The 21,180-nt window shown below is 43.2% G+C and overlaps 1 protein-coding gene across 1 annotated transcript in view; it reads left to right on the top strand.

The window, feature by feature from the left end:
• The window catches only part of LOC146178165 (protein SHQ1 homolog), a 41,625-nt gene extending 28,425 nt beyond the window's left edge, over positions 1-13,200 (top strand). Inside the window, exons 12-14 of the mRNA XM_084577988.1 lie at positions 939-1,059; positions 6,508-6,547; positions 7,579-13,200. Coding sequence (XP_084434114.1) covers positions 939-1,059; positions 6,508-6,547; positions 7,579-8,136 — 719 coding nt within the window. The 3' untranslated portion in view covers positions 8,137-13,200. The remainder of the gene's footprint in view (positions 1-938; positions 1,060-6,507; positions 6,548-7,578) is intronic.
• Positions 13,201-21,180: the final 7,980 nt, after the last annotated feature.

Genomic DNA, 21,180 nt, shown 5'->3' with positions numbered 1-21,180 from the left:
CAGACCCATAGGTGAGTACAGGTAAGATGCTACTGTTGTATACTTTCCTCTTGAGCGTTACCGGTAAGCTGCTAGTCATAATCAGCAAGTACTTGCCAAATGCACTCCATCCCAATCTTACTCTCCTAGTTATTTCCCTTTCATATATATATAGTTATCACCGATGTCTATTAGTTACCGTCACTGATGCCTTTTTTCTTTCATGATTGGATGTGGGTAGGCAAAATTTTAATCAATAGAGCAGTGCAAAAAGCAATGCGAGAGCATGGATCATTTGCTATTTCCCTGCTCTTTGGTTCTCTCTCTCTCCCACCCTCCCTCCCCATGACACATGCTCAAAACCAATCATAGCTTCTCCCACCCTCCCTCCCAATGACACATGCTCAAAACCAATCATAGCTTCTCTTTCTGTTGCTGCTTTCTCTCACGTCTCCTATTTCTCCACTCTGTGGCTCTTTGACATGTGCCCTCTCATTGGTGCTTCCTGAACATGTGCACCCTTGCTCTCTCTCACCCTTTCTGTCTTTGTTTCTTCTGTTTTCCTTACACTCCACTCCTTTCCAGGCACTACTTCCACACCGCAATTTCTAACCATGAGCCATGGGGTGGTCCTTCATCAAAAGCTCGCCAATAATCGTGTCATGTTGCAAATGGTTCCATAGCACATTCGTAAGAGTGGAGCATTGCGGGTGGGAGTATTTTCTATATTTATACTCCCTCTCATTTGAGAGCACTCGCTGCTGAACAGCTGATAATTTTTAGTAAGGCGTTGCTTTTGGGATGTGGCTTGATCAGTAGCGGGGACATGAAGGCTTGTCGCATCTATTGGTTCTTACTGGTCTTACCTTCATTCATTCTGGTAGAAAAGGAGTTGTCTCTGTTCTTCGGGGACCATTTTCTCTGACTCATTCTTGATCATTGTGCTGTTGTCTACTTAGGTCCTCGGTACGTCCTCCGGTGTCTCCTCGAAATCCATGACACTTTCAGCCGCCATGATTCCAGGTACATTCTCAACGACCTGTACATCACTGACTATGCAGTCTGGATACAGTCAGTCAGGTGAGCCTTTTGGGCTTGTGTATATTTTTCTAGCCAGCTGTCAAAAAGTGTGAAGTAAATATCATCACGGCTACTGGTGTCTTCTTGCTACTGTCACCTGGGTGGTGTATGCATGCGACATGTGCTCTTGGGTCGGCTCCATAGTGCCAATTGTGCAAAACTGCACCAAAAGGTAAAGTCTGCTATGTGCGTCTACATCGATACGAGTAATCTGCAGCAAGCCTAAGCCAAAAGTCCCTATATTTCCTTGAAGATAAAATTAGGAGTTGCCACATGTAATTCTACAACTAAGCTGGGTGGCACTGGCAAAAAATATTAACTTTATTTAATACTTTTGTCAGCTCTTAATAACATATGGGTAAGTAGGTGCCTGTCGTCCTGGCCCGTTGTCAGCGCGCATAATGACAACAGAGAAGCCAGACAGACCTGCAGCATGCAGGGATTTAGACTAACAATACCACGGTGTGGAGGGCACACCAGAAATGCACGTGGCACAAACATTTACAACGGTGCCAGTATCAACTTGCACATTCTTGTTTAGGCAAAATGGGGAAACGGCGCGTTGCTGTAGAAATCACGGTGAGCATCGGGTTTAGGGTTTACTCATTGCACTATAAGAAAAAAAAAAGCAGTTGAGTCGTGTGGGGCATGCATTCTAGAGTGTGGAAAAGCCAGCTTAAAAGGGACAGCTCCATGCAATTATCGTTTGCGGTGAAAATTAATTCTGTGACTGTTTCTGGCTATAGTATTGACATTCGTCTGGCCATGGAAGATGCAGTTATCACCGGGAGAGTTGGGTTTTAAACCCTTCTTGCCGGTCGATTCAAGCTAGCTGCATTCTTACTGCAAAGGGTGGCTTGCGACCAGTTTGAATGGAATGGTGGTAGTGGAACATGTCAGTTAGTGTCAGTAGGTAGAGCACGTTACATGCTAACAGATTGAGATCTTTCTGCCGACATGTGGTTGTAGTTTCTCCTACTTCCTCTTAATTATCTTTCACAATGAAAAATAATAAACTGTTTGTATCCAAGTGGTCAGTGATATGGCAAAAGAAGCGCGCTCATATGCTTTCCTCAGTCTATGTGTTTGCATGTGGGCTGTATTTTCTGGCCTATAAGTCACACCCTTCTGCAAACGGCAATTTTTCTAGGGAAAAAGAAGCAAAAATTTGTCAACTCAGTGTATAGTATATGCACCTGTTCATTTGTTAAGTACTATAAAAATGCACTGAGGATCTCTTCTTTGAAAAGTAACGAAAATACACAGTTTGACACTTGGACAAGTGTATCTTCTTGCCACAGCCTACTCATTTTCTTTTTTCTCTTCATTGACCAGAATGCTACTGCTTGTTTTTGCCAGTTACAGATAACGTCTTTTTTACTCACAGTGACCATTCTACTACTCGATTCCCGTTATCCAGCACTTATATGACATTCAGCTTCAATTTTGCATCACATCTTCTTTGCCCCCCTCCCTTGGTGGTGTCGTGCACATGTGTTAGTTTGGGCTGATGTGAAATAATTTGCCCTGCGCTGTCAGGGATTTTTATCTGTGCTAAAACACTCTTACACAAATTTTCTGCTGTTTTGCCTGAGGATTTTTTCTTGAAACATAGTTACTGCAACCGCAAAAGGTGTTGCAATATTTTTTTTGCCGTATATATATTATATAAGTATTGCCAGAAATCTATGGAGGAAGAAAATGCAATTTATACATTATACATATTATATATATATATATATAGACCAGATTTTTTAGCCATTTTTGGGCGCGGCCCACCGTGCGGGCGTTTCTTTGGGGACTGCGGGGCGGGAGATCTCTGTGGCTGCACCTGCATGGTAGCCAGGATTAGTTCCCCTTCGGGCATTAGAGAATATTGCCAAATATATTTTCACTGCCTGGTTGTGTAGGAAGAATTTATTTGCATTGTCGTAGAGTTAAAATCGACGCATTATTCAAGAGATTAAGTTTCACACTCATGTTTATTGTGTTCGTACTCATCACACAGCCGTGCTAATGCTGCCCCTACAGCCGCAAAAACATTTTTGAATAATTGCAAGCATTACTTGTACGTGTACTGTTCATGTATAATTCTGGCCACTTTCAAAGTGTTCTTCATGCTTTCTGCCAGCCATAGCGAACCTCATCAATTTGGCTGTGTTGTCGCCAGCAGGTGGGACGCCAGTCACATCAGCAATTTCTGTGTGCTCATCTGAGTTGCCAAGCTAACAGCAGACAAGTTTTGTTTCACATTATTTATAAGCACCGCCGCATTACGATCATTTTTTTGCCTGGAAAATCTTGTATAGCACCCATCAAACTGTTTCGTCTTCAATACCACGCATGATACGCCTTTTTGAATCCTGCACCTACATTGTAGTACATGCAAAATGAAGAAACAGCAGCAAAGAAATGCTACCTGGAGCATAACTCCAGGTAGCATACGCATACCTGCCAAGATTTACGAGCCCGATTTTCAGTGCTTTCTTATGAGTATCATAGTGCCCACTTTCATTTTACGATATTTCTTGATTTGTGTGTAGATTAAAAAAAAGGTAGCAGGGTTAGATCAAGTAGACATGCGAAAACGTGAACCCGGCTGGTTTTGTGCCATGTGCGCCGTCTCATGGCGAGCTGTGTACTTCGCGGCGCATCATATTTGTTTGCCACATCACTTCTCGGCGCCTCTACTCCAATCAGATCATGCCTGTTCAGTAAAGTAGGGCTACATCGTCATCGCAATTGTTGGCTTTTCAGCTAGCCGAGGCTGTCAAGCTGTTAGGCTTATTGTGTTGGCAGTGCAGTTGCTGTGGGTGCGATTGTGAGGTGTTTACAAGAAGTACTTTCAAGTGTTCTTGCCCATATATTCAATGGATTTTTTGTGCATACAAAAATATAGCAAAGGCGAAATGTACGCTTTCTGCGCCTACTACCGCTTGATGTGAATATTGCACATGCCAGTCATCTGGAAATTCTGCTCCATCTCGGTGCAAAGAAGAATAAGGATTCAGCGAGTATCATTGACGCCAATGAGAAGATCAGTGGGTATTTTAATTCTGAAGTGGACCAAGCCACTATTCAAGCCGAGTGTCTCTTCACGGCTTTTTTGATCGAGTAGAAGTAACCATTCAGGAGTGCATAGATGAGCAGGGCACGCTGTTGCCAGTCTTCAGGACATTGAGCATAGTTTCAAGTATCATAAGCTCTCGGAAGTTATCTTAGGCATTCTGACTCTCCAACAAAGTAACGCAGAGTGTGAAAGAGTGTTTAGCAAAGTCAAGAAGACGTGCACCAGGTTTTGCTCCTCCAAATCAAGAAAGGACCTAGAACAACTGTTAATTGTCAAATGCAAGGAGTCTGGATTTTGTCACAGTCAGGTGTTCTTCAAGGACTTCCTGCTGAAGGCAAAAGCAGTAACCTCCTCAGTACTTTCCTAACCTTTCACTTCAAATACGTCTTTCTGAAGTTGTGTTTACGTGGCTTTTCGGAACTCTAGTTTAGACTGCTCTGTTTTCCATCATTCAAAAGAGATTTTGAGTAATAAAACAATTTAGTATTTTTCACCGAAACTTGGTATTTTTTGGCATCCTCTATAGTAGATTTAGCACTGTGGGGTTGGCAGATCTTCATACGGTATATGGAGTTTAGCATCCCAAAATGGCGTCGGTTACGATGCATGCTGTAGGGGAGTGCTCCGTAAATTTCAACCACCTGGATTTCTTTAACTTGCAGTGATATCGCACACTACCCGGGAGTCTTCCGCTTCGCCATCATAAAAACGCGGTCGAACCCACACCTTCGGGCTCAGCAATCAAGAGTCTTAACCACTGAGCCACTGCAGTGGGGCACAACACAGTCTTGCTATTCGTATTGAGTCTTGAATAAATATTAGCAGAGTAGCCAGATTTCGCGACTTCTGCAGCCAGAAGACGAGAATATTTTATTTTGAAGCTATTGGTGTACATGAAAGCGCTGCACAGCCGTTTGGTCCAGCGTCATAGCCTGTAATGAAATCGTGTTTAGTTGTCACGTCTCAGGCAGAGACTAACAGCAAAAACATAATACGCTCTGAAATACGGAAATACCAATTTGGATTGGTGGTGGTCGTGCTTACATTCCCGTAAAAGGATGATAAAAAAAAGCCAAAGACGAACCATTGGTGACCGAACAAGTATGCATTTTGCCTAAGCAACCTTCAGCGCGAAGCTCGCCGATCCAGTTACAATAAGAAAGATAAAAAATATGCAGTCTCATGCATAAAATGAAAATATAAAAAAAAAAAAAATGTGCATTTATCTCATGTGAAGGGTAGGCACACACACACACACACAAATGCCAACGCATTACTGCATATAAACGGTGATTTCCAGTGCGTAACCTGCATGGTAGACTACCTACAGATATCGCGTCAACAAAGGAGCAGTGCGTTTCAAATTGCTGCAATACTCTCAAAACAGGAGAAATGGTGTACAGCACGCATCTGCATGCACAGATGGCAGAGCACGTTAAAGACAGAATTTAAGAATGCTTGCTCACCAAGGTGTGTTATACGCGAGGCGCTCGCGCGACCTGCAGTCCCCGGGCCGTGCGCGCCTGACAAATGGTGCCTGGTGTAGAGAGTAAGAGCGTGCTAGCAGCCTGCGTGCGAGGGTAACAAAAAATTTGGTCTATCTGTCTCTCTCTCTCTGTATACGTGTGTGCATGCGTGCCACTGCTTACTTTGCTCACTTTTCTGGGCCAGAAGGCTCTTTTGGCTATGAAATTTCATCAGAATTGATATAAATTGTACACCGTGAGAAGACGCTGAGAAAAAATGGTTGATGCGCTTGTTTCAAGCTTCTTCTTGAAGCCGTTTGCAGGGTCACATAAGAACTAGTGACAGGCGACGCATTCTATGTATTTTCGGACGATTATTGGCGGAAAAAAAAATGATTTTTAAGAGAGGTTTACAAGTGAGTTAAAGTTAGGCTCCTTGTCTCTCCTCCATTTTTTTAATAGTTTTTTTTTTTCTTTTTTTGCAAGCAGGAAACCTCTGTTGCTTGCTTTTTAATATTCGAAGCTGGTCCCTTTGCAAACATTTCTGTTTCATATAATGAACCTTGGTTTGTCTTTCAGGTTTTGATCGCATGGAGGGAGGGGGGGCTTGGGGTAAATTGAGGTATCTTTTGCTGAAGCACCTCTTGTCATTGTTTTGGCAGATGCAGTTGCCACGGTGTACATATGTGTAATATATATATATATATATATGGATAGACTTTTTTTTTTTTTCCTCAACTTTTTCTTTTGCATACACATGGGAGCGGCAGGTCTGGCTCCAATTAAGCGGCTATTACTATCAGTAGCAGTAGACTGCTTTAGAACTGATGATGTGAATAGTGCAGTGAATAAGTTGCACTGTACGAAAAATGTATTGAGTAGTTTTCTGTATTTGTTCTTTCCATATTCCAGGCCAAAGTCTCTACACCGTCTGGCAGATGCTCTGAAACAGGTATACTTACTGATGAGCTCTTCTGTTTTGCTTAAGCATTACTAGTTAAATACAGGTGGAGCATTATGGCATCACTCCACAGGTGCACCCTTACTCCTTTAAGTGTTTCTTTTTAGTTTTGTGTGATTGAACTTTTAGTTTTGGTACCATACCTTGGTACTATTGCCTAAGTAATATGGAGTGGTGAAAGGTGAAATTCTAACATATGGTTTGGTTTGGTTTGTAGGGTTTAACGTCCCAAAGCGACTCAGGCTATGAGAGACGCCGTAGTGGAGGACTCCAGAAATTTTGACCACCTGGGGTTCTTTATTGTGCACTGAAATCACACAGCACACGGACGCTACTCCGTTTCACCTCTATCGAAACTCAGCCGCCAAGGCCGGAATTTGATCTCGCTTCCTTGGGCACAGTAGTCGAAAGCCATAACCGCTGCGCCACCCCTAGTAGTAGTTACAAAAATAAATGCTCATTGCAACTTATCCAAGAGACGCGAACATTTCTTTTTTTTTTAGAAATGGCTGCTCTCCTTTTCTTGGTCATGTTAGCTGATGTGGGCTTCATTGGGAAACTGCCTTTTGACTGTGCACGTGTTACATAGTCATCCTTGATAGAATTAAAGCGAGAATGATGGGTGTAGACATTAAAATTATACAGTGTATTTAGACTGCTTATTTTCTGTTTTGCACAAATACCATTTTCTTATCGGTTATGTTTCCTGCCTTCCTTGCGGTTACGTTCAGTTTAAGTCTGCGGTACAGCCAGGCACAGGCTGGAGCACTTTATTTTTTATTCCTTCTTGTCTATCTCAATGTAACATTTCTTTGTTATTTCCAGTGTGCACTTTGTTTTTCATTTAATGAATCCCCCTCACTTATTTAATGCTTGGAAAGGCCCTTAGCATATATTAAACTAACTAGTAAGTAAGTGAATGATAGTGAGTGAAGTATGAGAAAAGTAAAGAGTAAGTGATGTGTGAAACTCTTGCATGTGTTGATGAGAAAAATGGCTTGGTTTGCTGAATGTACTTGCAGGTGAAAGTTCGAAAGGCAGACCTAGACCTGGACATTCCCGAACTTGAACGGGGAGCCAAACTTGCCATCGCGGAAGCTGCGGCAGAAGAGGCATCAACGTCCGACAATGTCAGTGTGGCTCTACAGGCACTTTGCATATCAAATCCGTTGGCATCGGCCACCAGCCATGAAGGTGACGATGTACCAAGTCCTTGCAACACTGTTGTCAAGCCAGAAGATGCACTTAATGCACTTAGTGATGAAGACAGCACAAGCAGTGATGATAGCTCTTCGTGGAGCGGCGATGAAAGTGCTTCGGACTCATCTGTGGACTCGACGAGTGACGACTCCAGTTCCGACTCAGCTCTGGACTCTGATGACGATGACGCTCCCGGAGCCGCTGCTAGCGTTGGAAAGCGGCGGAGCGGCGCGGTTGCTGATGGTGAGAACGCGTCTGCCACCTCGAGCAGTGACTCTGACAGCGATGACTCTGATGGCGGAAGCAGCTCTGAGGCTGACGGGGGTATTGACCAGTGTCTTCTCTTTATGAAGGACGCTGAGCATGAGAAACGGCGCTGAGTGTTTTTAATTAATGTGTGCTTGGCTGAATCACCTGTTCCTCTTTTTGCCACTGGTGAAAGGTTAGCATGCCTTTGTCTTTGAGACCTGGGCCAAGCCTTGCTTTGAAGACATTGCATGTATGTAGACAGATAGCTTTGCAGACTGTCCCTCTTCGTAATCATGGAGTGCTATCAAATGAATCGACTTTAAACAAGAGACTTAGGGATTTAGGCACAGACTCTTGACAGTTACGGTTGGATTGAGTCAGCTTCAAAGTGGCGTGCTGCCCTGCTGTAACGAATATCGGCTTAAATGAGTTAAAAGGAAAGGCCGTTTTCAGAAATCAGAAATGGGGCTGGCTTGTTCGATTGCTCGAGCAGGGCTCTGCAACAAACAAGCGACAAAGGCATGGTTGCCGTGCCCCCAACAAGAGCAGCTGTTCTGTGATTTAATTTACTCCATGACACAGTTTTCTGGCACTCCAGGTAAACTTGCTCTTATCTATTTGCTGCTACAAGCAGAGCATTGCATAAGCAGGTGCTTCAACACCGTGAGCACTTTGCACCCTTTATTGCATCATATTCAAAGCGGTATCTGCTCAATCTTGTCTGGTGACCAAGGCTTTATTTATAGTTGGCTCAAAAAACTCCTCGCAGGCAAGTGATGGCAGGGACACATGCATGAGCAAGATTGAGGGATGGCAAAAGGGAAACAAGGGACGAAGTCAGCAGAAGTGATCTGTACTTTGAGGCATGCATTCAGTGGGGCACGTGGAGAGGGTAGGGCCTGAAAAGGGTGGCCAAAGAACAGTTTCGATGTTGAGAGCAGGAAAGGCGCAGTGATGCGTTTTGTCAACATTGCACTTGTTTGAGTACAGAGCAACGACGGTTTTGCTTTGTATGCAAAACGGGCGACTTTTGCTGTGAATTGTTGAAATGGGCTGAATCGTGCAGCAGCGGTACATCTTCTATGCACAATTGAGCTTAAAGATTAGAAGGCGTTGTAAGTGAACGTCTAATATTGTGGATATTCCGAAGCAACTATTGGTAAACCTAGTCTAGTGACCGATGCTTTTAAGATCGAACATTGTGTTGTCAAAACATGGTTGGTTATGTCATGTGCTGTCTACCATTATTGTATAGTTGCATTTGTTGCCGATGCAAATTTGAAGGCATCTATGCAGAGCTCATAGTTATTTAAGTGATCTTATTCACACAAAATGATCCTTAGGTTAGGGCAGTTTCTAAACATGCATTTAAAGAGCCCTGCGAACCAGTGGCTTTTCACTTTCATAATATGTGCTCGAGACGCAACTAAAACGGCCTCAGGGCATTCTGAGAAAGCTTGTTGCAAAGCGCACCTATATACATTGTTCCTTTGGCAACAGCTGTGGAACTTCCTAGGGTATGGATTTGTGGCGGAGAGGCCTTCTGACCCAATAAGGATTCCAGTAAGCGGGGTGTTTTCAGTGGTGCCAATGATGAATATCAGAACCAAAGATTATTCATCTATACTCTTGTGCTTGACACCCGTATGTAGCAAGATTAGGGAACTTGGCATTTGCTTAAGTTTCTCTGAAAGCTTCTACTCCCAAAACTGCAATCAACTTGATGACATGGAAATTCCGCACAACACTTTCTGCATATGCTGCTTAGCGGTTCTATGCAGCAAAGCTGAGATCTGGCACAAGTGGGAACCAGAGTCCGTATTCCGAGTTTGCATCATCCAAAGTGTCGCTGTCTTCCCGACCTAGGATCATCTGATTGGTGGAAAGACCAGAAGTGGTAGTGACATATCCACTTCTGGTGCTTCAACCAGTCAGATGACTTGAGGTGGGGGGATCGGGACACTTTAGATAACAACGCAAACTCGGAATACGACCGTGTACACCCCTGCCTTTCATTTTGGAGTTCTTTGCACTGTGTCCTTTAAGTCACATGCATGGATGATGCAGCTTGAAGGTGGTCACTTTGACTATGCGGACGTTTGAAAATTTGGAATATCGAATAACTTCCTATTCGATTTGCTGATTGATTCCGGCCACGGCGGCTGCTTTTCGGTGGACGTGAAAAGCAAGGCACCCATGTACTGTGCAACGTCGCTTTACGTTAAAGAACCCCAGGTGGTCAAATTTCTGGAACCCTTCACTACAGTGTCTCTCGTAGCCAGAGACGCTTTGGGACGTTGAACCTTACAAATCAAACCTATCGAACCAATTCGCTAATTGAATCAAACAGTGCATTTGAAAAATGTTCCAACTGAATTGAAAATGACTCAATTGTTTAGATAATTTTCGAATAACAGGCACAAAATTGGAATTGTGCCCGTTATTCCTTCCCTCAGTGGCTCTTTCAAAAAGAGGACCCATTCCATTGTTGCTGAGTACTCTGCCGTCACGCAATCCGTTTAAGTGGCAGCGTCCATGGTGTTCAAATGTGTGGCCTTAAGTACTGGGCAGTGCAGCTAGGTTCGACCAGATTTAGTAAAGCCTGACTTCATGCCTCGTATCACAGGCTATGGATCATAACTTTTGACCCTCTCATTGCCTTTTTGTTCTCTGTTATTGCCAGTAGCCGAGATGTATGAAACGACAGTCACAGGAGTTGGTACGCTAATTTCATGCTCTGTCCTCTAGATCACTCATGATTTTCAACAGTTACAGCTTTAATCCCGTGAATTGCAGCATTGCCACTAGCTGTTCACTGTTTAGCAACAATATTCATTTAGTTTGAGCACAGTTAATGGATAGTTATCCACTTGTTTTATATTCGTATTCGATTTGATTGTTCTATCTGATTCGTAGTAAAGCTATTCATATTCAATTCAGCACTAGACCAAAGATCTTCATATTCAATTAGTTTTGAGGAATTACTTGGACATCCCTAGTTGTTGTCCCCTATTCGGACCAAGTGCTTTAATCCTATTTATCTTTGCCATAACAAAATGCATGTTTTGCTAGTTACTTTGTTCCTCTAATTGCACTGTCATTTTTACTTTTAGACGGAGTGACAATTACACCATAAACTTTTATAAACCGATAGCCTTCAGATTATTCTGTTGTATCCCCTCTGCCTTTTTTTGTGTGGACAGATCCAGTCTAACGCACACAACTGTTGTCAAATTTCAGAAACCCCTGAGGCTAAAAAATTCAGTTTGGTGATGTAGAGAAAATATGCGGGTGTGATTAGAAGGGAACGGTAAGCAGATAGAACGAGATTTGATAATTACTTGAAGGTTACGGCAATCAGGTTCAAGTAATGGTGCTGAGTTTTCAATCCTACATATGTGTTCTGTTCTTTGCTGGTGTAACGGAATCAATTGTTGTGCAAGGTGCTATCAAAAGTAAACGGAAAGTAATAGTTAAGAAAAGTTTTATTTTTAACTCCCTTGTTTTATTCATACTTGAAAACAGATATGCCACCTAATTTTTATGGTATGATTGTGCAAAGTACACAGTGCACAAACTAATCTCAACCATTACGCATTATTCAAAGAAACTAAATTTTTTCAAAAGCCACCTTTCATTTGCATTTAACGGCACACCTTTACAACCACAATAAGATATTTAAAATATTTATGTAACACAAGATTATTAAAGACAGTTGTTATATCATCTTTATATGGCCTGGAAGAGGTGATTGCAGCCCATTTCTGAATGTATGAATTATAAGATGCGTCATTAAACCTTGGTGCAGATTTCCAGCAAAGTTATCGTGTGTTTACCAAATTCATGTTCCATAAACTTTTGGTCGTAGAGGTAGCTAAATGTAACTGTGGTTTTAAATATTATGCTCTGCCCTAATTCGGTAAAATCAACTGAGAGCTGTTCAGAGTCGCCTATCCTAATCTTGCAGTATCTTTTTGGTTTGCTTCGCTAGCTTTTTATTTATTGGCTTGAGAAGCACAGTATCCGTGCAAATACAGAGAAATGCATATTTTGTTATGTGGGATGTGTTTTAGGACATTGAAGTGGCGCCCTGTCATGAGCAAGCCGTTTTAATGCACAGGATATTTTCGGATATTTAAAGAAATGCTTTACGCAAGCGCTAGCTTGATAGAAACGACGTAGCTAGCCGTTTTTAGAGACAGTGTACAATTTTTACATCGACACTTTTTCCACAAGTCTGATTTTAAAAAGTTAGCTGAGTAAGTTTTTACTATTTAACTTTTTAAAATGAAAAAAGAAAAATACTTTAAACTGGGCCAAGCAACCCTGAACAGCTCTTAGCTGGATTCCCTGGGGCTCACTGTATTTTTTTATAACTTTGATTACTTATAACTGGCACACCCTGTATATGCTCTTTGGCATTTTGGAGCTTGTTTTTTGACTGAAACTTTATTGCAAGCACAAAGCTCATTTTTAGCCTGATCCGGATGACTTTAAAAACATTTTATCTTAGTGCAGTCCTAGTGCAGCTTTCAGTAGCATCTCATGCTGTTATCATTTGAAGTTTGCTTTTGTCATGGACACCACCTTTCTGGCTTTCAGCACCTTGTGAAGTATTGTTTGTGGACTTGCATGGGGATGAGATATGGAACGAAGTCCATTCACTGTTGTGTAGCATACTCATTTTATTTATTGTTTTATGTAGCCCTTGTATTGCCATGTGATCCATGCATTTTTTTTTTTTCTATCCTGGGAGATTTCGCTTGACTTGTGCTAAAAGTTGACCAGGGCTCTGTGGAGCAAAGGCTTAGGTTTACTTTTTTTCTTTACACTTGTTGTGTCAATCACATGCATAGTGGCATGGTTAGCGTTCAGAAGGATGTGATGTGATCTTGAAGAGCTAGCGTGTACTTAAACATAATCACACAGATGTCGCAGAAGAATATGTGGCAAGGTGTAGTGTCTTGTTGTCAGTTATCTTGACCAATGCCTCTGTGGTGGTTGCTGTGGTGCTAATGTGGGTCTCTGTAAAGCTGGTGGTATGGTCTGAAACTGGGAAGGATATAGCACCTTTCTTGACCAGAGCTTAGTGCACTGCCACATTGTTGCAGCAATAACTTTTGATGCAGGTTACGGTGACCCTACACGTCTTTGTTGTGTGGTTTGTCTGATGTAATAAACACGTCTCCTTCCCATTTTCTGCATGCCTGTAGAGATGGCACCAGGTGAAAGACTGAGTGTGCACCTCATCAGTGGATCAGCATACTGATGCCAATGTCACCATCAAAAATATATTGTTAAGGGAAACGTACACAGCAGTAAATGCCAGTTAACTGTTCGAAGCACATATCACCATAACGAATTCAGCTTAGCCTGAGCGTCGTCTCTTCTTCACAACACTACACCAGCGCGTTGTCGTCATCTCGATATTGCACACAGTAACAGTATTCCCCGCGCGGGAGAAGCACCGTCCCGGTGCTGCCTACACAGGAGAACTTGGATGGTATGGTTTCAGACGGGCGACGTGCACGATTTCTGGATGAGTGGTTGTGGAAGGATACTTGGGCTGTAGAGGAGCGATCTCATAGGTCACATCGGTGACTTGCCGCAGGACGCGGTAAGGACCCACATAACGAGGCAGAAGTTTCTCGCACATCCCCACACGGCGGGCCGGAAATTAAAGAAGCACGAGGGAACCAGGAGGGTAGTGGACGTCTCGGTGATGAAGATCATAACGACGCTTTTGTGAGCACTGAGACGCGCCAAGCCGGTCTCGGCGGGCGGCATCAGCGCGGGCGATGGCATCCGAAGCGTAACTACAGGAAGAGTCGTCAAGAGGCAGCAAGGTGTTGAAGGGTAGTAAAGGGTCGCTGCCGAAAAGTAGATAAAAGGGAGAGTATCCGGCGGTATAATGGCATGAGGAGTTATAGGCGAACGTGACGAAAGGTAAGGAAATGTCCCAGTCACGATGGTGATCGGACAAATACATAGATAGCATGTCGGTCAGTGTGCGATTAAGGCTCTCAGTAAGACCGTCTGTTTGCGGATGGTAGGCCGTGGTGAATTGATCATGAGTAGCGCATGAGCGGAGAAAGTCATGCACCACTTTAGAAAGGAAACAACGGCCACTGTCTGTGAGCAGCTGTCGGGAGCGCTATGAATCAAGATTACGTCATGCAAAAGAAAGTTGGCAACATTGGAGGCGCAGCTGGTAGGGATGGCCCTGGTTACAGCGTAACGGGTAGTATAATCAGTCGCCACAGCAATCCATTTTTTTCCAGAAATCGACGTCGGAAAAGGCTCAAGAAGATCAAGGCCCGCACCCAGCACCTCCACCAAATGTTAAGGGAAAGGTACACAGCGGTAAACGCCAGTTAACTGTCCGAAGCACACACCACCAGAACGAACCCAGCTTAGCCTGAGCGTCGTCGTCATCTCGATATTGCGTACCATAACAATATATACACATTTTGATGCATACATTGACAGTTGACAATTAATAAAATGGCCTCTTAGTCTGAGTTTGTTGTAAGAACTTGATAGCTTCAAGTTGATTTAAGGCATTTGTTCTGCTGGCACTAACACCTATTACAATTCTGCTTCAAAAATACCAGTAGCCAATTTTATTCATTGATAAAAATGAAAATGTTCGTGTGTATATCGATTTAGAGTATGCATGAAACTTATAAATATTTAAGATTGCATTGCACTGTGTGTTAATTGTTTTGAAGGGATAGAACACTGACCATTTGTCATTTGCTTATGATGGTAATGAAAGGTTTTGCCTTTTAGACTATAGAGCAAGCACTCCAATACTCAGGAACCAACAATTTAAATTTCAATTCGGCAGTGAAAACTGCATAAAAAAAAAACAAGTAACATCTTGGGGAGAAACTATGTCATTATCAGTGTAGTAGTCCATGTGACCACATGTCGAGAAGATATTACCGATTTTCTTGTTTATGAGTGCTCGTCATGTTATATTTTACACCCTCTCATCAATGCGTCCTTCAGCAAAAAAACAAACTCCTTCTGCACCGCCTGTGATGTGCTTTTAGCACTTTTCACTAGATGGCACACAATGCTTTGAATTTCTTGAAGCAGTGACCACGGCCCACTGAAACTTTCATCGACGGGGCATTATATTTCTGTCCCGTGGCATCCTTGAGTGCAGAAACAGAAATGGGTGCAGATTTACATTTTTGGTACATCAATTTTGCCAACGTCATATCATTACGGCAGTTGCTGCTCGTGGTTTCCAGCATCGGCCTGCATAAAAACGAGTCCATGGATGGATCGAAAGATTGTATGTAAAAGTTTTTCTCTAGCGTTTCTAACAAAACCATTGTGGAGTCTACCACTTCAGACATAAAGTTTTCTATTGTGCCGGAAAAACAAATGGACAGTTAACATCCTTTCTGTCCCTTTAAGGTGGCAAAGCAATGTTGAGACTACATTATAACATCTCTGAACAAAATTTATATGAAAAGGGCAGTTCTGCGCCAGCCCCACCCGATCCATGCATCTTTGTGCGTGGCCTGCAAATTTAGTGCATTTTGAAGGACAGCCAGAGTATACAGTCGTGCCTCGTTAATATGGACATTTTGGTTTCCGACCAAAACTGTCTGCAAAGCGAGTCATCCATAATAACGAGTCATGAATAAAAACAAAAAGGATTTTATTGAGAAAAAAGAATTGTAGTTAACGACTGCTTTTGTACATAACGGTGTGCACTGGACTCAACATTTCACAGAACACCGGCAATTTTGAGTGCATTATCCTTGTCATTGTTGTCTTCAAAAAATTGTAGTGCAGTCTGAAGCGGCTCGCTTACCATGACACCCGTGATGTTGGGCTTTGTGTAGGTCGAAATTTCGAGCACGAACTCCTCACTGGCCGATGAATCAGCGTCTGATTCTCTACTCACCGCCACTTCCAAAATAGCCTCTTCACTGAGCAAAGTAGCCGCTAAGTAGCTGCTTGAGATTCTCCTGAGGCGAGGAAACAGCTGAGCTGTCATTACTAGTCCCTCGCAGCTTGGATTGACTGAGATGGCTTTTGCCGCTTGTATTCACAGATTTCTTCGCGCCTACGTTAAGCTCTGCTCTTTTGCGTTTAACTCCCACCATGCCAAAAGCCAGACTCAAGTTGAGGGTTACAGGCTCCTGATGCTTTGCACTGTTTTGCCTAGTTAACCTTTCTGCCTTTCCGTTCTTCTGATTCTTTCTTTTTTTGCATTGTACTGTTTCCGTAAGGAAGCAAGGAAGTCAAGTTGGCAAGTTGCTATGCAAAGGGCTATCGAACATCCCATCATCTTGGCGCCGTTTTTATGTGTTCCTATAAAACAAACACTGCAAGCTGAAGTACAGTTTAGAATGACGGCTAGCCGACTACGAAGAGCTCAGACCATGTCAAAGCCGCATCGTTGACTCAAAGCGAAGCCGACATGCGGACTGCCTACTGTGCAAAGTTTGGCAGTTCGGAAGTGCAACAGGGACGAAAACCAGGAGCATGAGAGGGAAGCGCGTCCAGGACGGGACGCCCGGTCCCGGTTGAGTGTTCGTACGTCGCCTTTCTTTTATCGCTCTACTTTGTGAGTGTATCTTAACTCTCACCGAAAAGCGTTAACGGCTTCATGGAACACACATTGCGCTCTGGGAAAGAAAACTTCAGTTCCCACTGCCACTGTCGGCACTTGTCTTTCTTCCTGACATTTCTTTCTTGCGCTTTTACCGGCCGCTCTGTTCACGTTCAGCAGAGTTTATTGCTACCACGTTGCTCTTTTCCTGACTGCGGCGGCACTTCCGCTGCACCCAGGAATCTCCTGGTTCCCCCCTTTCGGGGTCTTCTTACGCTGACCCTCGGTTTGCTGTGTTATTTCCTCTCCACTCTTGCACTACCCCCCCCCCCCCCCAAAAAAAAAAGAAATGGCGACCCCCACTTTAGTTCTTTCCAACCCCACAGGACTCATTTAGGCATACCGCCGTATCGGCTGTCACGTAGGTTCGCGGGCGGCGCGCCCTTCTTTAACTTGCGTTCATACTCCTCTGCTTTTTTTCAAGCACTGTCTATATTAACGAGACAAAAATACATGGACCCAAGGGGGCGCGTGTATTCTTCTCCTGTCCATTGTCCGGACAGCGAGTTTCCATATTAACGAGGCATAAATACATTGAAAAGGTTTCGTCCCCAGAAAAACTGTCCATAATTGGGGTCGTCCATATTAACGGGGGTCATTTAACGGGCTTGACTGTATTATGAATTCGAAGTGAAGACTGCTTGGCAGTGCCAATGTTTCTACAACTCGCACATGGGATGTGGTGTACCCGATTACTTGCACATAATTGGTGTTTCATGTTTGCAGCAATGTGTACCATGTGCATTTACAGGAATTTGTATTGTGCAAGCCCATGCAAAACCGTGGCCAACAGACATCCTAGCAGTCATTCTGTGATCCACTAAGTGAGAAGGCTTCCTGCAGCAGTCGCTACGACTTTGCTCTCCCGTTTATCACCGCTTGCACAAGAGTCCAAGCACACAGTTGAGATCCTGGGACCAGAATTGTGCATTGACTGGCCACATTTGACGAGACCATGCAAGGCACGAACACACTGTGGAAAAGCTGGCCTCCAGAGGAGTTTCTATGCAATGCTGCAATAGTGATTAGTTGGCTTTCCGTACCAATACTATACTGTAATACATATATGCTATCAATATCTCCTTCAGGCACTGCGTCCACGTCTACAACCCAAATTTCTTTATATCTTTGCACGAAGTGAAGTTTCCGCCTTTGAATTTGGCACCCATAACATTTGGGCCTGCCCTGTCGAGTATATGGTGCCATCTCTTGTTTCTACAGCGAAATGTGTTTGTAAAAAGCAAGTAAAGGTGGAAGTAGCGTTTTACGGCGGGACGAATCAGTAGCTCTTATTTTTGCATGCCTCTTTCTAAACCGATGCCTAATAATAGTATTCATTGTAATGAATGTATCAATAAGGGAATGATGTTGCATGCTAGATTTCATCATCTTAGACATAGAAAACGTGCTTCAGCGGACTTTCAGAGTTGCCCGTCTACAAATGTGGACACGGCGTCTTAATGTCAAAACTGTTATAGTGGCACATTTTGTCCGCGGCGCTTCGTTATTTTGTGCAAGAGCAGTACGTAATACGCTGATTGTGTGCAGGTGTCCCGATCTTGAAGGTATTCTCAGAGAAAAACATTTATTATGCTTAATGATTAGTTAGAAAATGCAGAAAATGTTGCAATGTTTTCATTCATGTAGCAGCTTTGAGGCGCCATATCCACATATGTGGACACTTAACATCCTTTAAAACAAAATTCAGAATAAAATATAAACATTTTCGCATAATCTTTTATATTTGAATTCTGCCTGGCCTACTGATCGTGCATGGTGCAACAAAAATTTTCTCCTTTCAGAAAATTTAATTGGCAACTGAAGGGGATATAAGAGTTTGTATAACTGTCATCACACAACATCTTGTGCTCTGCAGGGGCCCTTAGCCGCTTTGACTGGCCACATTTGGTGAGACCATGTGTCACAAGATGAGCAAATGTCGATCCACTTTTCTAATTTAGACTGACGTGCACACTTGAACCACTTGGGAATTGTATGACTTTAGTGCCGATGACCTTTTCTTTATGTAAAGCAGAATATGTAGTTTCTTGACCTGACCTTTAATATGAAAGCGAGGTTGACTGTGTAATGGCTAATTTCTGCAAGAGCAGAAAAATGCAAACAGACAGTGCACCAGCATAAAGCATTTTAAAATGAATGCACTGTTTGGACGCATTGCAGTATTCATGCTGTAAAACAAAATTTGGACAGACTAGTCATTGAAGAAACACTGTGAGCTATTGCAAGGCAAATTTTTCGCAGGCTTCCAAGTTGAATGTGTTAACTGACGGCATGGTACACAAATCTCTAGATCTCGGGTTCAGCTCACGTAAGTGGTAGGCAGAAAAAGCAGGTCAGGCTGCTAAAAGAGCAATGCAGACCTCAACGCCAACAAGCTTACGAAACAACGATGAATGTTGGTGTTGGTGCAAGATGGCTAGGAACTGATCACCCCCCCCCCCCCCCCCCCTCCCTTAAAAAAAAAAAAATGTGAAAAAGTGAGATTGGCCAACTTAAGGAAGTAGCCATGTCTCGTTAAAATGGATACTTTGATTCCCGAGCAAAACTGTCTATAAAGAGATTTTTCTGTAATGATAAATCGCAAAGAAAAAATTTAAAAAGAAGCACTGCGATTAAGGTCTGCTTTCCTTACATAAGGGTGGTCAGTGGAGTTGAAATTAGGCAATTTTTGGATCTGCAAGTCTATTACCCCGGACAATATTACGATTAAAATAATGTGGTGCAACTTGATGCATCTAGTGCTGTTATAGCTCATAGCTAGTGGTCTTATAGCTTAATGGCATATTATAGATAGTTGAGTTAGCTGTTAAAACAACTGTCATATACATGACATCAGCACTTAATTGAGTCAAAGCAACTGAATTTAGCTTTCTAGTATGCACAAGCAGCAGGAAGTTTTCTTCACAACCATTCAAGCATTATGCAAAACAGGTCCACCAGCTCAGAAACTTTGCATTGTAAAGCACATAACTACAAAATTTCACCAATTAAGTCGTTTACACTTTTATAAGACAGTGTAAGGGCTCTATGTCACAGAAAAGCTGTTGTCGGCATTGTTCTCTGTTGTTGTGATGTGAAAATTGACACCTAGAGGAAAGCCTGCAATCATACTGTGCTACAACTGTATGCTAATGAACAGCTGTGTCATTAGAAAGGAAATTCACGGAATGAACTGATGTTAATGCGCTATCACGTCTACTCAAGGTAAAGCTTGAGCGTATCCATAATTTTTTTAAAAACTGTTTAACTAGCCAGCACTCAAAGTGCAGGAATGAAACACCCGAGTGTGACGGTGGAGATTTTGCTCTCATTACTGTCCTTATTAACGTGATCAAAATGCACGGAAGCCGATAGGCTCTGTGCATTTCCCCCTTGTCCATCATTCGGACAGCGGGTTTCAATACTAACGAGGCATAAATATAATGGAAAAGTTTGGTCCCAACTCTCCAGAAAAATTGTCCATTATTCGAGTCATCCATATCAATGAGCAACAACTGTACACAGAATGTATCTAGATGACTAAATATCTGCGCGTCTTAGTTCCAACCCTTAGCAGGAACCTGCTTATTGCCATTTATCAAGCCATACCAGCAAAGTATATGAAATTTCCTCAAATGCTAGACCTTTGCGGCTGTCACATTGTGCAAGAGGCCATAAGTAGTGTTTTAAAATGCAACACATGGCGTGCACTTTGGTGCATATGCATACACCGAGTGTACACATATGCAGGATGTCGATATAAAATATTGTTCCATTAGGCGGTGCATGCACTAGTATGCGCATAAGGAAAGAAGACTCTCGTGAGTTGGAGGGAAGACGACGTTCGAGAAGAGTCGGCTGGTGCCTGCAGAAAACGTCTGTCGTTTCCAAGCCTTGTCTTCCGTGTCCACCCTCTGCTCCAAGCTGAACTACCCCGTAACACCTTGGTGGAGGTACTTTCGATCCCCCTTGCCACAGCTCCTCCTATTTCCACACCAGAAACCTGGATTTGCGCAGTGGACGCCATCTCCCCGAGCTCACCCCACCGACTACCTCAGTAAGCATGGCATCCCAGGACGTATCACCCGCTACGGAAACTCCAGCTGCCCCCATGGTTTTAACCAAAATCCGCCTATTTTTAACGGCGAAGACAAGAAGGATGTTGAAGATTGGCTCGATGAATATGAAAGGTGCAGCAAGAATAACCGGTGGGATGCTAACATAATGCTTGCCAACATAATCTTCTATCTAGCGGGAACGGCGAAGGCCTGGTTTACCAACCACGAACCGGAGATGCATACGTGGGACATCTGCAAACAAAAACTGCAGGACTTATTTGGCAAACCGATTGGGCGAGCTCTGGCAGCCAAAAAAGACCTGGCTACTCGTGCTCAATCGTCAACCGAGTCATACCTCGCCTACATACAGGACGTTCTCGCCCTGTGTCGAAAGGTGAATACCTCCATGACCGAAGATGATAAAGTGGGCCATATACTTAAAGGTATCGCTGATGACGCATTCAGTATACTTCTCTGCA

The sequence above is a fragment of the Amblyomma maculatum genome, chromosome 9 (genome assembly GCF_055883805.1).
Source record: "Amblyomma maculatum isolate TAMU_Amacu chromosome 9, ASM5588380v1, whole genome shotgun sequence".
NCBI lineage: Eukaryota > Metazoa > Arthropoda > Arachnida > Ixodida > Ixodidae > Amblyomma > Amblyomma maculatum.
This window is presented reverse-complemented; position numbering and strand designations above follow the sequence as displayed.